Source organism: Sinocyclocheilus anshuiensis, unplaced genomic scaffold (genome assembly GCF_001515605.1).
Source record: "Sinocyclocheilus anshuiensis isolate Anshui unplaced genomic scaffold, SAMN03320099.WGS_v1.1 scaffold230, whole genome shotgun sequence".
Taxonomy (NCBI): Eukaryota; Metazoa; Chordata; class Actinopteri; order Cypriniformes; family Cyprinidae; genus Sinocyclocheilus; species Sinocyclocheilus anshuiensis.
In genome coordinates, this window is record NW_015546034.1 from 821,435 (window position 1) to 835,816 (window position 14,382).

General features: G+C 35.8%; 2 protein-coding genes and 1 pseudogene across 4 annotated transcripts in view; 1 reads left to right on the plus strand and 2 right to left on the minus strand.

The window, feature by feature from the left end:
- Nucleotides 1–4,095, minus strand: part of LOC107698824 (phosphatidylinositol-glycan biosynthesis class F protein-like) — a 9,011-nt gene extending 4,916 nt beyond the window's left edge. The window contains exons 1-5 of one of the 3 annotated variants that reach the window (XM_016499944.1): nt 4,064–4,095; nt 3,400–3,649; nt 3,218–3,309; nt 3,024–3,140; nt 1,101–1,209 (exon numbers count right to left, since the gene is read on the minus strand). In XM_016499944.1, coding sequence (XP_016355430.1) covers nt 1,101–1,209; nt 3,024–3,140; nt 3,218–3,309; nt 3,400–3,627 — 546 coding nt within the window. In that variant the 5' untranslated portion in view covers nt 3,628–3,649; nt 4,064–4,095. Of the gene's footprint in view, nt 1–1,100; nt 1,210–3,023; nt 3,141–3,217; nt 3,310–3,399; nt 3,650–3,893 lie in introns of all 3 variants that reach the window. The other 2 variants (XM_016499943.1, XM_016499942.1) reach the window with 2 other exon arrangements.
- Nucleotides 4,096–4,334: 239 nt separating this feature from the next.
- On the plus strand, nt 4,335–6,266 carry LOC107698826 (cysteine-rich PDZ-binding protein). The gene is made up of 5 exons (XM_016499946.1): nt 4,335–4,432; nt 4,757–4,822; nt 4,934–4,988; nt 5,091–5,194; nt 5,287–6,266. The coding sequence occupies exons 1-5, from the start codon at nt 4,417–4,419 to the stop codon at nt 5,349–5,351; spliced, it is 306 nt and encodes a 101-aa protein (XP_016355432.1). The 5' UTR covers nt 4,335–4,416; the 3' UTR covers nt 5,352–6,266.
- A 453-nt stretch (nt 6,267–6,719) lies between these two features.
- LOC107698823 (GTP cyclohydrolase 1-like) lies at nt 6,720–10,827 on the minus strand (annotated as a pseudogene).
- Nucleotides 10,828–14,382: the final 3,555 nt, after the last annotated feature.

A 14,382-nucleotide genomic window follows, 5' to 3' on the forward strand; every position in this document is an offset into this window, starting at 1 on the left:
TTTTGCTGGGGCTTTGCGGCACGCTTTAGCCTATTGCGTGCGTTTTTTGCTGTCATGTGCAAGGATATGTTTTGCAGATTCTGTACTGCACATGACCAATTGACTCACTGTTTGTCGTGGTATATCAAATCAAGATTCTTCCAAAATGCAGCTTTTCCCGAAGCATTGGAAACTTTTAGTAACTCCCCACGCTCCAACTTCTCCCTGATGCCGTGCATGGTCAACTGTCACCTGTATGTTAATGCATGCGTATATGCGTTGCGTAGGCGATGTATAATATTTATAATATAATCAATATAGCAATATTTCATACAGTAGCCCATGTGTGCTCTGCGCGTATATGGCACAATAAAAGGAGAGAAGCTAAATGAGCCTGAGTCCGACCCGAGCCCGATCTGTTACAAAAAAAAAATGACGGGCTTGCAGACCTCTAATTGGAATGTGCTACAGGCCAGACTCAAACCTGCATCACCCAACTGAGCGCCACATCTCAATGAACCAGAAGCATGTGTGTTAACTGCTATTTGATATTTCTATTGAAATGACTGGAATTTATCAGAGCAGTTTGCATTGCAATATTGGGTAACACTTTAAGGTGTCCTTGTTACACCTTACATGTACTTGTAATAACAATAAATTATGCATAATTACATGCAAGTAACCCTAAACCGAACCCTAACCATATAGTAAGTACATGTAGTTAATTAATATTTAGTACTTAAATGTATAATTACACTAACAAGGACACCTTAAAATAAAGGAAACAACTTAAAATATACATTTAAATATTAAAAATATAATAATACTTATAATAATAATAATAATATAATACTTAAAATATGCCGTAATTATTGCTCATAAAAGGTAAGAGTAATACATCACTCGGAACTGTAAAGCGTCTACTTTTATTTGTGTGCACTCACAATATCAACAAAATGAAATTATGCATAATTACATGCAAGTAACCCTAAACCGAACCCTAACCATATAGTAAGTACATGTAGTTAATTAATATTTAGTACTTAAATGTATAATTACACTAACAAGGACACCTTAAAATAAAGTGTAACCCAATATTGCAATAGTGTAATGACACTAACCTGCCACGGTCTGTCCCAGTCGAGAGGAATAGGGAAAGCTCCCAACCAGGCCCCAATCACACTACAGCCAGTGGTAATCTGAAGAGAGGTGTCCCACACTGACATCGCCCTGAAAATCACACATGCTCAACATCATAACATTGCTGATAACAAATTAACATGAACAAAATACAAACATTGCTCTTAAATACAGAAAATTAACCATATCAAAAGAAGCAGTGTTCATATAAACGTACACTACCATTCAAATGTTTGGGGTCAGTAAGTTTTTTTTTTTAACCCTTTCGCACGTGAGTTTAAAATATTCTAGCTGAGCCCCCAGCGTGAGTTTTTTTTTGGCGACCGTTATTTTAAAATGTATCGCCTTATTGTTTCCATGGCGACGCGTCATGCTTGTCATGTGACACAACGCAGCCACAATAGATCTGTATGACACATGGATCGCCTTTATTTCGTTTTTCCTGTTTTATTCAAAATATTCACAACTTGAAAAGTGAATTTTGCATCCGATGACCCCTTTAAGAAATCTATACTTTTATTCAGCAAGGATGCATTTAATTGACCAAAAGTGACAGTAAAGATGTTTATATTATTACAAATATATAACGGATTTTAAATAAATGCTATTCTTTTGAACTTTCTATTCATCAAAGTATCTTGAAAAAGATATCATGGTTTCCACAAAAATAGTAAGCAGCACAGCTGTTTTTAACACTATTATAATAAGAAGAAATGTTTTTGATCACCATATCATCATATTTGAGTGATACCTGAAGGATTATGTGAGATTTCCCATTACATTTTAAAATATATCCAAATAGAAAACGGTTATTTTAAATTGAAATAATATTTAATAACATTACCGCTTTTCTGTTTTTTCGATCAAATATATGCAGCCTTGGCGAGCATATGAGGCTTCTTTCAAAAACATAAATCTTACTGACCCCATACTTTTGAATGGTAGTGTATCTAAACATTATATTAGTAAAAACAACACTGTATGTAGGGTATTAAACATGAGGCTGGTATAGAGTGCAATGATGTAGTATACAAGAGGACTATAAATGTTCGATGAAAACAGCTTCGTATTTACATTTGAGAGACAAATTTCCTGCAGTGCTTAAAGGGTTAGTTCGCCCAAAAATAAAAATTAGGCTGTGTTTTACTCACCCCTGATGCACCTAGGTGTATATGACTTTCTTCTTTCAAACGAATCCAGTCGGAGTTATATTAAAAATTGTCTTTGATCTTTCAAGCTCTATCGTTGTACTCAGCGGGTGTTGCATTCCTTCTGTCCAAAAGACGTAACACAGCCTAATTTTTATTTTTGGGTGAACTAACCCTTTAAGCAGAGATACTGCAGCTGTATAAACAACACACAGAATCTCTGACTATCATACCATTAGAACATCACTAAATGATAGTCCAAGCATTCTGTGGTCTTGTTTCAAAACACTTCAGTTAGTTTGAAGTTAATTTAAGCTAAAATAATACATACAGAGATGCTTTAGTGATTATATTATTTAAATCGTGCTATATACAATCAGAAAACAAGAACCAGATCAGGCCCCACCCTACAGCGATGAAAAAAACAACAAAAAAACAAAACAGGATTTGATCAGAGCATTAAGCCACACTTAACTCCAGTTACTCATTTATGGGGATTTGAGCATTGCAATTGTTCTTTCAAAATGTTTTTGCTTCATCTATTCTAGATATAAGGTGTTCATCCTACAATAATCCCGTGTATGTGAAATTCTATTTGTCAAAGTTGGACAAGGTCTCCATCTAGTGGATTACAGCCACTGACGACTGTATCTGTGAAACAATTCCACACAAACTCTTCACCAAAGCTCTTCCACACCATAAAGGGAGGAAGGAATAATTCAAGTGGTTAATGTAAAGCGTTTATCCTGCACTTACCCATCTCGGCTGAAAACCCGGATCCAAGCCTGTACGTTAGGACCCAGGATACAGAGACATCTCAATGTAGTGAGTGTGGACAGCAGCACGGCCAGAGAAAACGTCTCCAGAGCTGACCTACAATGTGAGGTATGACTTATACATTGGTATTTTACATTTTGGGTCAACAAACAAACAAACAAACACATACTTACTCAAGCAAAGGTGCTCCGTATAGTACCACCACAGTATGAAAGAAGAGGCATGACAGTACAAAGTACAGACAGGATTTGAACAATCTGTTGATCTGTCAAAGAAATAACAAATGAAACTCATTACATTCTGAAAGTCATTAATTATGTTTGCATCCATTGGAGAATGTGCTGCCCATCTCTACCTTGTAGCTCAGCGTGTTCTTCTTTGTTGGTGGGCTGATGCCAAGAAGCCAAAACACTGCGATGTTGACCACAGCAACAGATCCAGCCACACAATACAGCCAAACCATGTGGGTCCCATAAACAGAGAAGTTTTCCACAAACACAGCAGGCATCACAGTTGCCATGAAGATGGAGGAGGCAATAATGGCATGAGCCGATGCCATGCCCCTGATCTCAACATCCCACATTATGGAGGTTAAATGGCGGTACCTGATAAAGAACAATGAGAGTAAATCAATATATTAATAAACAATTCCAAAAGAACAGTTCTTTCAAATAATTTCAGATAAGGTCAAAGAAAGGACACAAAACACCCCAAATAAAAGAAACCACCGTAATAATGAGACTGGCAATCTCCGGTTATGAAAATAAAGGCAAAGGACAATATTGCACACAGCTAAAATAAGTGATTAATTTAACGATTAATTCAATTTACTTTGAAGTAAAGACCTACCAATGGAGTGTTGTGCCTAGTTAAAGTTTATATCTACAAATAAAAATTCCTAAACTAATGCTTTACCAGATTCATCGAGCACTTAAATATGTGCAAATTACAATCGTACCCTTTCTAAACCGAATGCCATAAGACTACAAATCAATGTAAAAGTCGAACAGTTTATTTACAAAACATGACTGCCGTGTACTTCCGGTAGAATGAAGTCACCAACAATCACTCTCAACTAAACAAAACATAATAAAAGATTGTAATAATAAAATAATTTTTATTATTATTATTATTATTATTATTATTTGTAGGAGTAGCATCCACTGTTACTGCACACAATTTTTTGTTTCTCGCTAAATCCAACCACAGACTATAAACGTTGATACAACTATATTGAGTGGGATTTCTTAGGACTTTTATTTTGACAACGTATCATACGTCATACTTTACTATGTGAGCAGTGTTTCTAGCTTCGTTTGTACAACAACAGAACTATCTAGACGTGTTAGCTAAGATTTTCTGACATTTGAAGATGGTTTGCGAGAAGTGTAAGTAGTTAAATTATAAATCATATTGTATATCAAAGGGTTATTTGTTTTACACAAATATGTCTACGTCGTTAATATTGTAGTTCGTATGCAATAATTATTTGGCTCGCTAGCAAGATCAGCGAGAGAAACAACAAAACTGTGCTATAAATATAAACGTCGCTTGTAGTTTTTTTTTAATATATATATATATATATATATATATATATATATATAGACTATGTTAAACATTAATATGCTGTGTATTTGGACGTGAAATTTGATCAATCAAACATGAAATGTGTGTGCTGTCGGACTTTTGTGAATTACATATGGCCTCCGCAGGCGAGAAGAAGCTGGGGCGAGTCATCACGCCTGATACCTGGAAAGATGGGGCTAGAAACACAACAGGTAATCGTTTTAAAGATGAACTAACGTTTTATGTTTATTATTACCCTTTTATATATTTGTATTTATGCTTCGTCAACACTGAATACTAACCTGCAAACCGTTATATTACAGAGAGTGGTGGTCGAAAGCTTAATGAAAATAAAATGCTGACATCAAAAAAAGCCAGGTTTGTTGCATGGAATTTTATGTTTCACCATCACAGTCTTGTAATACATTTAGATTTGAAAGTCATAATAATGTAATAACAATGCGTCTACTATTTTGACAGGTTTGATCCTTATGGGAAGTCTGGATTTGCCACATGCAGAATATGCAAAAGCTCTGTCCATCAGTCTGGTTCACATTACTGTCAGGGATGTGCTTACAAAAAAGGTGAGATGGATAGCAAGGGAATGCTTAGGTGCTCTTTTGTTTCTGTCACACGGCTATATGTGCTCACCACCCCTCTTTTTCTACTTTTACAGGAATTTGTGCCATGTGTGGGAAGAAGGTTCTTGACACCAAGAATTACAAACAGACCTCAGTTTGATGGGAGATTTGTCTTTAGCTGAGATGGGGATGTTTGTGGATGTCTGTGTTGACTCTTCCAAGTGTTGAGAGAATGATTGTGTTGAGTTCACAAAAGAGTTTAGTTTGCTGCGTTTTGTGGTGCAAAAGGAGTGCTCTACGTTTATGACTGTATTTATATCAAATATTCAGTGGAATTTCTCTCTCACTAAACAACCTTAGAGCAATATAGTGGCTTGTACTGTTTGGACAATGTAGATGCCTTTGAGTACATTTGCTGGGGAACATGTTTAGAAAATGTTCTTATTCATGATGACAGTGGTTAGGCCATTTAATAAAAATAAGTTCTCTTCATGGCAATTTATTGCGCTTTTTTACTTATTTAGCCATTGGGTCTTACCAAAGTCTAGACTTTGACTTGTAAATTTGACCTCTTCCCACAATTAAAAAAAATATGAATGTATCTATCTTGTTTGAAGTTATATTTCCTCTACTGTTTTCAAGGCATTGTTCACTATTACAAAATCTAATGTAAATATGAAACGAATAGACAGTGACATACCAATATAAGACAGCTACAAGTTCAGTGTGCAGTTATATGTTTATAGTCCGTTTCCATTTCGTATTCTTCTGCCACTGGTTCTTTTTGTCAACACTGTTTCAGATGGTTACTGGAGATCTGTTGTTTTCTTTTTTTAGTGATCATTTGGAATTTCATTTCTCTTGGACCCACATAATTGTATAATAGGGTTTAACTGTTATGGATGCTCTTATTACAGTATGTATATTTTTTGCCATATTTTAAGTGTGAGAAGTCACAACATAGAAATACTTAGATTCTGTATAATGTAATTTCCTTAATATCAATTAAATGAAGAATTGTCCGGGACACCTACATTTTTACATCTGTAAATATTTCTTGACGAATAAAATTGTGACAACATTTTGCAGAAATCAGTTATTTGCATTGAAAAAACACAGACAAATGCTTCTCATAATGGTGCTTTATTGTTGCAGTTGGCATGGTTGAAATTTGTTTTGATTTCTTATACAATTCAGTACATATATTGTGTAAAAAAAAAAAAGTGACAATATCCTAATGGCAATGTTGTTTATTTCTAACCATTTATAAATTATGCCACACAGTAATGTCACAATAAACCTTTCATTGACTTGTATAACTATAAATTATTCATTATGTTTGCTTATGACCTCTTAAATATGATCTAATCAGAGTATATGACAAAAATATGTATTTCTCTTAAAGTTATATACAAATAAGTTCTAGTATCTTCATTTTGTAAAAAGTCGTAAGGTTAGACAAGTATCTGAGGCAATATGTTAATTTATTAATTGTTAATATCAGAAGTAAGATAGTAGAAATGTCAGTTTTAAGGCAGCTGTGTGAATGTTTGGCCATTCGGTGTTAGTTTCTCAAAACTAGTAGTTCATGTAACACTGATCTTTCAATATTCACATTTTCTATATGCAATATATGCAAACAGTGAAGACTCCTGAGTTTCAGCAGTAGGCCGAGTCTCAGTAGCTGGTGGAAAGATCTACAACTCTGGCTCAGTGAGATTCTCTTAGCACCATGGAGGGTTTCAAATGTAGAGAATATTCATTGACCTGTTTGGCTGTAAACACACTGATGGAGTTGGAGCAGGGAAGGTAGTGTGATCACTGTGCACCTTTGGTCAGGGCCAGGAACTCTTCTCGAGCTTTTGGATCCTCTCTGAACACACCCAGCATGGCGCTGGTCACAGTACGACTGTTTATCTTCTGCACTCCACGCATGACCATACACATGTGACTGCAACAACAAACGTCCATTCAGGCCACAAATAACCTTTGAAATACAAATTTTCATGCGTGTTATTGTAGAAATAATTCATCAACCATGACAGCCACTGTATGAAGCAGCTGAATGACTGTACTGTATTCTGAGCTTTAAAGTTATGTGAAATCTAATCGCATTGATCTGTATTAAGAAACATGGGTTTATGAGAAAGAAGGCTAGTATATAATCTAATGAAATGATTGTGTTTCGTCTTTCAAATACTTAACGCTGCCTCGATGACAACTGCCACACCGACAGGCTGCAAGGCCTCAGAGATTGCCATTGCTATTTGCTTTGTTAGGCGCTCTTGGACTGTATTAAAAAAAAATTAATAGTAAAACACTGAAGAAACGACAAATGTGAGGTGCAGCATGGATTCAACAGTAAATTCTGAGGTTGAGATTGAGAGATGCTAATGCCAAAAATAAACGTTACACATGACTATTACTATATAAGTAACACTAGCAATTCTACTGTTCAAAAAGTTATGGGTATGTAAGATTTTCAATATTTAAAAAAACCTCTAACCTATTTTAATAGTGATATTGTAAATATTACAATTCAAAATAACTTTTCTATTTTAATAAATTGCAGAATGTAATTTATTCCTATGTTTGGAAGGCATAATTTTACAGAGATCCTTCAGAAATCATTCTAATATGCTGATTTGGTGATCAATAAATATGTTTTATTATTATCAATGTTGAAAACAGTTGTGCTGCTTAATATTTTTGTGGAAAACATGATGATTCTTTTTCATGATTCTTTGATGAATATAAAGGAAATGTATTTGCATTTGCAAATGTCACTTTTGATCAATTTAATGCACCCTTGCTGAATTAAAGTATTCATTTCTTTAAAAATATAGAAATAATTCTACCGTTTTTTTGAACATTAATATAGGTCTATCTCCCTTTTTAGATATCTAAATAATAAAACAGTTGTGATCGTTACCTTGAAGTCTGCGACTGTAGATTTCAACAATCCTAAGAGCGACAAAAATTCACAGCACGTAAGTTAAAAAAATCACCAAACATGTGACACTTATCAAACAACCAATTCAATATGTAGCTATTTCCTTCCCAAAGAATGACAATAAATATTGTATAGAACTATAAATGTAAATGGTAAACATTTCAGACAATTTTGTGATAAAATTAGTAATAGATATCAATGGGACTGATGAATGGTGTCTCATGAAGTCTGGTTTATTTTACTCAGGCAAAGGAAGCACCAGGCTGCACATGATATTTTGTGAGGATTGCAATGTTAATGGTTCCCACAACCACCCTACAGTGGAAGTGGGAGTTGAGGGGGATTTCCTCAGCGCCAGAAGTCAGCTAGTCTGGCGTTTTTCAGATGGGACAGGATACTGTGCCAGGCTTTGGATCTAAGCCTCAAGTGAATGAGCTGTGATAACAGAAGAACTCAGCCACTTGTAACTAATACATTCTCTTTTTCAGACCTACTCTGATTTGAGAACAAGGCCCTTTACCGTCCGTCTGAGACTGGCACACTAAATTTTGTCTGTGTGTGTGTGTGTGTGTGTGTGTGTGTGTTTGCAAGTTGTATACTCACCTCGCAAGCTTACTGAGGCCAACAACCTTTTTACTTGGCAGATATCCTATGTGAACCTACAGATGAATTAACATAAAAACATTTATTTCTTATGCACTACAGCTCATTGAAAAGAACCCATTGACCTCCCAGCAAGCAACACTCTCCCAGGCCCAGACAAATGTATGCATCAATGATTCCCTTACAACCCATGAAACCGCCTTGCCTAGCGGTGCAACATCAAGCATAACATAAACTGAGTGGCTAAAAGCATCTTTCATTGACTTTATCAGCAGATACTGAGACATACCTTGCCAAAAAATGGTACTAGATAATGTTCACAAAGTGAAAACATGTCAATATCTTTCACAATAACTAGATCCTCGTGGTCTTCATCAAAGATGGCATCATTAAGGACATCTGTGGAATAAGAAAAACATATATATACAAAAGTTAATTACTTAACAAATAATTTTGATAGGGTTTACACAAAATGAAAATATTAAAGGTTTTATAAAAACAAACTTTGAAAACAATACACATTAAAAAGCCCTCTCATAAATCAGGTCAGCTCAGGAGAAAGTGTGATTAGTTTAAGTAGTCCTTCACACCAATCAGACTATTGAAGCTGGTGCTTTCAGCATCTGTTGCAGACTAATTGAGCAAGTCCAGAATGACGTATAAGTATTTTATACAATACCTCACCAACGTAGTGGAATTGTCAAACACACCATGGGTAAATATTTTTAGTGTTATGTGACTTAGCCCACTGAAAAACACTTGGATTAGAATGATGTGATCATAATTTTGGCTACAATCACACCCATAAATAAAAAACCCAGTTTGGTGATGAGCTAAGAACTATTGAGGACTAAAAATGCTCAGTGGGGAGTGGGGGGGGGTCTGAAGGGGTTAATAAAATAAACAGTGAAACTATATATTAAAAACTAGAAAATAATAACATATTTCTAACATATTTACGTGAAATTTTGTATAGATACCCAATGATCCAATAATCCAGTGACTTTTAGAGGGTCTACTTTATCTGTCAGTCATTTTGGGAGCACAATCGACTGCTCTTGCGCAACACAACTTTATACACCAGGGGTGCCCAAGCTCGGTCCTGGAGGGCCGGTGTCCTGAAGAGTTTAGCTCCAACCCCAATTAAACACACCTGAACCAGCTAATCAAGCTCTTACTAGGCATACTAGAAACTTGAAGGCAGGTGTGTTGAGGCAAGTTGGAGCTAAACTCTGCAGGACACCGGCCCTCCAGGACCGAGTTTGGGCACCCCTGTTATACACAGTCAGCTATCTTAAAGACTTTTTAAACAATGTACAATAGTAGTATATTTCATATTCTGTGGTATATTTGTGTTGTGTAAAACCATAATAAAGAAATAAACAGTCGAGTATAACAAGAGTAATATGAGAGAAATAAAAAGTAGCCTATCCTAGCTGGAAGTGTTGCTATAGTAACCTCCTCCGGTGAAAGTGATTTCTGTTGACTGACTTGTAATTTCCTACTAAAACGTTGTTTGAAACCCCTATATTTAAAACGGAATATCAGACAGCAGGTGAACTTGTATAATGTAATTATTTTCTGCATAATAATAGCCTATAGGCCTACTTACCGTAGATGGTCTCGTGGTAGCCTTTGGCCAGGAACTGCATGGCCTTTGCAGCACGGAGCGGGGTTTTGAGGAGCCCCTGCCGGTCTGTGTTTTCTCCCAGACCTCGCAGGATGGTTGTGTACGCCGCCTCCAGAGCAGGTAACCGCGACTCATCCTCCGCCTCTTTTCGGGATATCTCGTTTTTGTGCTGGACAGCGACTTTTTTCGAATCGACTGTCAGCTCGCTAAAGCCGTTACGGCAGAGATACTCTGACAATTTTGCCATTGCACAAACCGTTCAATTCTGCCGCCTTTTGGTATTCCATTTTAAAATACTTTAAAATTACTAATTAAAGGAGAATAAATTATTAACAGGCTATTATTGTTTATTTAAAAGTAGCTACAGTCGTAAAGCAAACAGATGTAGCCTATATTATTTCAGAACTGCAACCGGTTCCCAGGTATTGATCGTCGTAGTGCTTCTGAGTTGAGATTCAGTTGCAGTGTAGTCTCTCCCACTCGGCGTGGCATTTATAGCAGCCCTCCACTATCACTGTGTCCAATTGAACGCGTCGGTATTTAGTGTGAGCACGCGCTCTATTGTGTTTTACACGTCACACCCTTTTTATGGGGTGTAATTGAATAATGCGTAACTGATTCGTGATTTGCTAGTCTGAATGTAAAGGCACAAAAATCAGCGTCAAACTTCTGAGCATATGACCTCACGTGCTCACACATAAGCTTAGACCCCCATAAGCTGTATTAGACACGTCAAATTCTTTGAAAGTTTTAAATAATAGCCTAATAACTAGACTTAATGTTGTTGATAGTGTTGTTGTTGTTGTTGTGAAATATAAATGCATAGGCAAAGAATTCTATTTATTTGAAAGGTGTACACAAATGCCCATTGCATGTGACTCCCATTGATGTCAACTGTGTATACTGAGCTTAGGATATTTTATATCCCCTTATTCAAAATCTAACCATCACAAAAACGTATTTGCATATTAATATTACATTAAATTATTATTTTGTATGTTTATTAAGCCACATGTTCCTCATATTTCCTAATGATTTAGTTACTGTCCTTGCGGGCACATTTAGTTCCCATGATGTTAGCAAAACCTGTTCAAAGTCAAAAGATAATTTATTGAGGGAATTTTTTAAAAGTTGTATTATTTTTTCTTATTTATTGAAATCATATGACTGAAAATATTAACATTATGGTCATTCCACTTAGCAGCATATCCAAGACTTATTTCTGTGACAAAGCTTGTTTTCCCCAAAAAAGATAAGTTTTCTTGAGATTTTTGCTTGACATGTAATCATGTGAACGTCAGGCGTGGACTGTTGAAATAGCTTACAGTGGGTTTTGTTACGACTGTATGCAGCTAGACTTTATTTCATACAAAAAGTAATGAATGAGTGATTGAAAGTATTAACAATTAATGAATTGTATGTATAGACTAAGCTACATGACCTAATTCTTTTCTATGTGTTATAGCTTTATGAGAGATATCTTTAGATCGGAGCGATGGATTATAGTGAGTTTGGGCTCTTTTTAATCAGGGGAATTTTCTGCAAATAATGGCGTGTCATTTTCTATGATATATGCATGTTTCATGAAGTTATGAGTGAAATCGCCACATGACAGCTACCTTAGATTTTTTTGGCTAAACTATGCTGCCTGTGCAGTTTTATGTGGGTTATAAATTCATGAGGAAAATCTTTAGATATAAATGGCAGATTATAGTGATTTTGGGCTCATTTTATGGTTTTATGGTCCCATAAATAATGGTGCCTACTTTTCCAGGATCTGATCATGTTTTATGAAGTTACAAGTAAAACGGTGACATCAATACATTATTTTCATATGGGTCTGGGGGTGCCTTCTTGTACAAAAACTCGCTCCAGTTTATTCAAAGCCCCAAACATTTCTATATTCTACTCAATGAGACCTTTCAAATGACATATGACACATGACTATCTGAGCTATATTTTTGACATATTAGAGTACATGGCACAAAAAACATATTTTGTAAATTATGATTTTTTTTGTTGTCATTTATTAGCAAGTAACTCGGCACTATTGGAGTTAATCAAAGTGGCTACATTCATTGTAAAGCTCAGACTCTGGGCTTTCAAAAGATATCCATTTTTTGTTGATCAAGGCAGTGGTTTGAAAAAATATGATTAGTAATATTGTGGCAGAAGGGGTGCGTCCCGCCCGCGGTACACTTCGGTTTAGAGGAACTGCTCAGCGCTCGTTAAGAGTTGATGGAAATAATTACATTAATTTTGAATTTTTTTGTGCCGCCGGAGGTTTAAAGGGTTAATCTCATACTAAAAAAGTAGTCTATCAACATAACAAATGCAGGGTACAAATAAATCAATCAAATCTGTGTTGTGGTTGAAAAGGGGCATTTTTATGTTTAAAGCAGATTAAATCAGTAGAGGGCAGTATATCACTTTTAATTATTCCATAAAGATTAATTAAAACAACTTTACTTGAAATGGGAGGTGGGGGTTGTCATAGCAAACGACCTAAAATTAAAACTACTGCACGAAATTTAAAAGCATTTTCATATACCTCCATTTAACAATAACGCTAAGTGCGAACGTTAAAGGATATTTTGTCAGTTCCATCCAAATGTCTCCAAATATCAAGAAACAAACACTGCAGTATCCTTCCAGCAATTAATAAGGTTGGACACATTTTTGCCTAATCTTGCTCACGTGAATTTTGCTGATTTAGACTTTCTAAAGTCGCATGATTAAGTAATCCACAGAGAGCCCTATATGAATATCAAAGTATCTGAATACTGTAAGGAGATGAAAAGCATATGTTGTTAGAGTCCAAGCACACATGAGCTTCACTGATTGTAAAGGTCAGTAGTTGACACTGTGACTTACAGGGGGATTTTAAAGAAAAGCAAGCCTTTGTCACACAACATGCACCCATGTCACCTGACTAGGTTGCATGAAGGGGACACTGGATAAAGGAAGACTCACTCACATGATAGTCAACACTGTTTCCTTTTCTTAGAAACTATTTATAGAGAAACTCTTTTGTATTTCACTTATTGTTTACTATGTTATAGCTAAATATAATGTCAGGGTGTTTTTTAAGATGATTTTTCATTACACTCACAAATCCGTTATGACACATTGGATAGCTTATATAACACAACTGAACAAAATCCAATAAATGAAGTGCTTGACAGCCATTTCTCGATGTGCAAGCTCAAAACAATTTTTTTTTTGTTTAAAGTAACACAAGCTTTAATTTTTTTTCTGATTATTCTTTCTTTAAATGGGCAACACTTCTCCATGCAATTGCATACAGTATGGTGTCACTGGCTACGCGTTTACATGCAACCAAATAATCCATTTGTAGGCCTAATCGGATTGACGGCTCAATCGAAAAACCTTCATGTAAACACCTTAATCGATTTGACTGAGCTCGATCAGAATGAAATTTCGATCGGATTGAAGGGGGTGGTTTATTCATTTTCTAATACGATTGAGAGTGCATGTAAACACTCGATCGGATTTAACTCCGAAACTGAAAGAACTGCGCATGTGCAATGACGCAGCAGTCCGATTGAACCAAAAATTGTGCATGTAAACGTATACACGTGGTTGCTCGTGTTTCTAGTTACATAATCGCCCTACATAACACTACATACAGATCAAAACACATTATGCAAGTTAGGATACATTCGTGCAAGTTTGCTTTTCAGCACAGACACTTAACGTCTTAATTTGTGTTTATATCTTAAATACCTAGACGCCTCATTGGTCGCTTTGAGCCGTTGCTGCGATACGTCGACGCGTCCGCCATGTTTGTGAAGGCAAGACTGCCTTAAAAATGAATGGAGGTAAACGGAGGAGCTGCGGTTTTTTCCGGATAAAAACACGATAACATTTACAATTATCAACCAATTTCAGAGGTTTGTGATCTACATGGAGTTAAAAATAACTCTGCCTCCAGTTATTTAGTTAGGTTTGGAAAATTATTAATTTTCGTAAGAAATTGTGAAA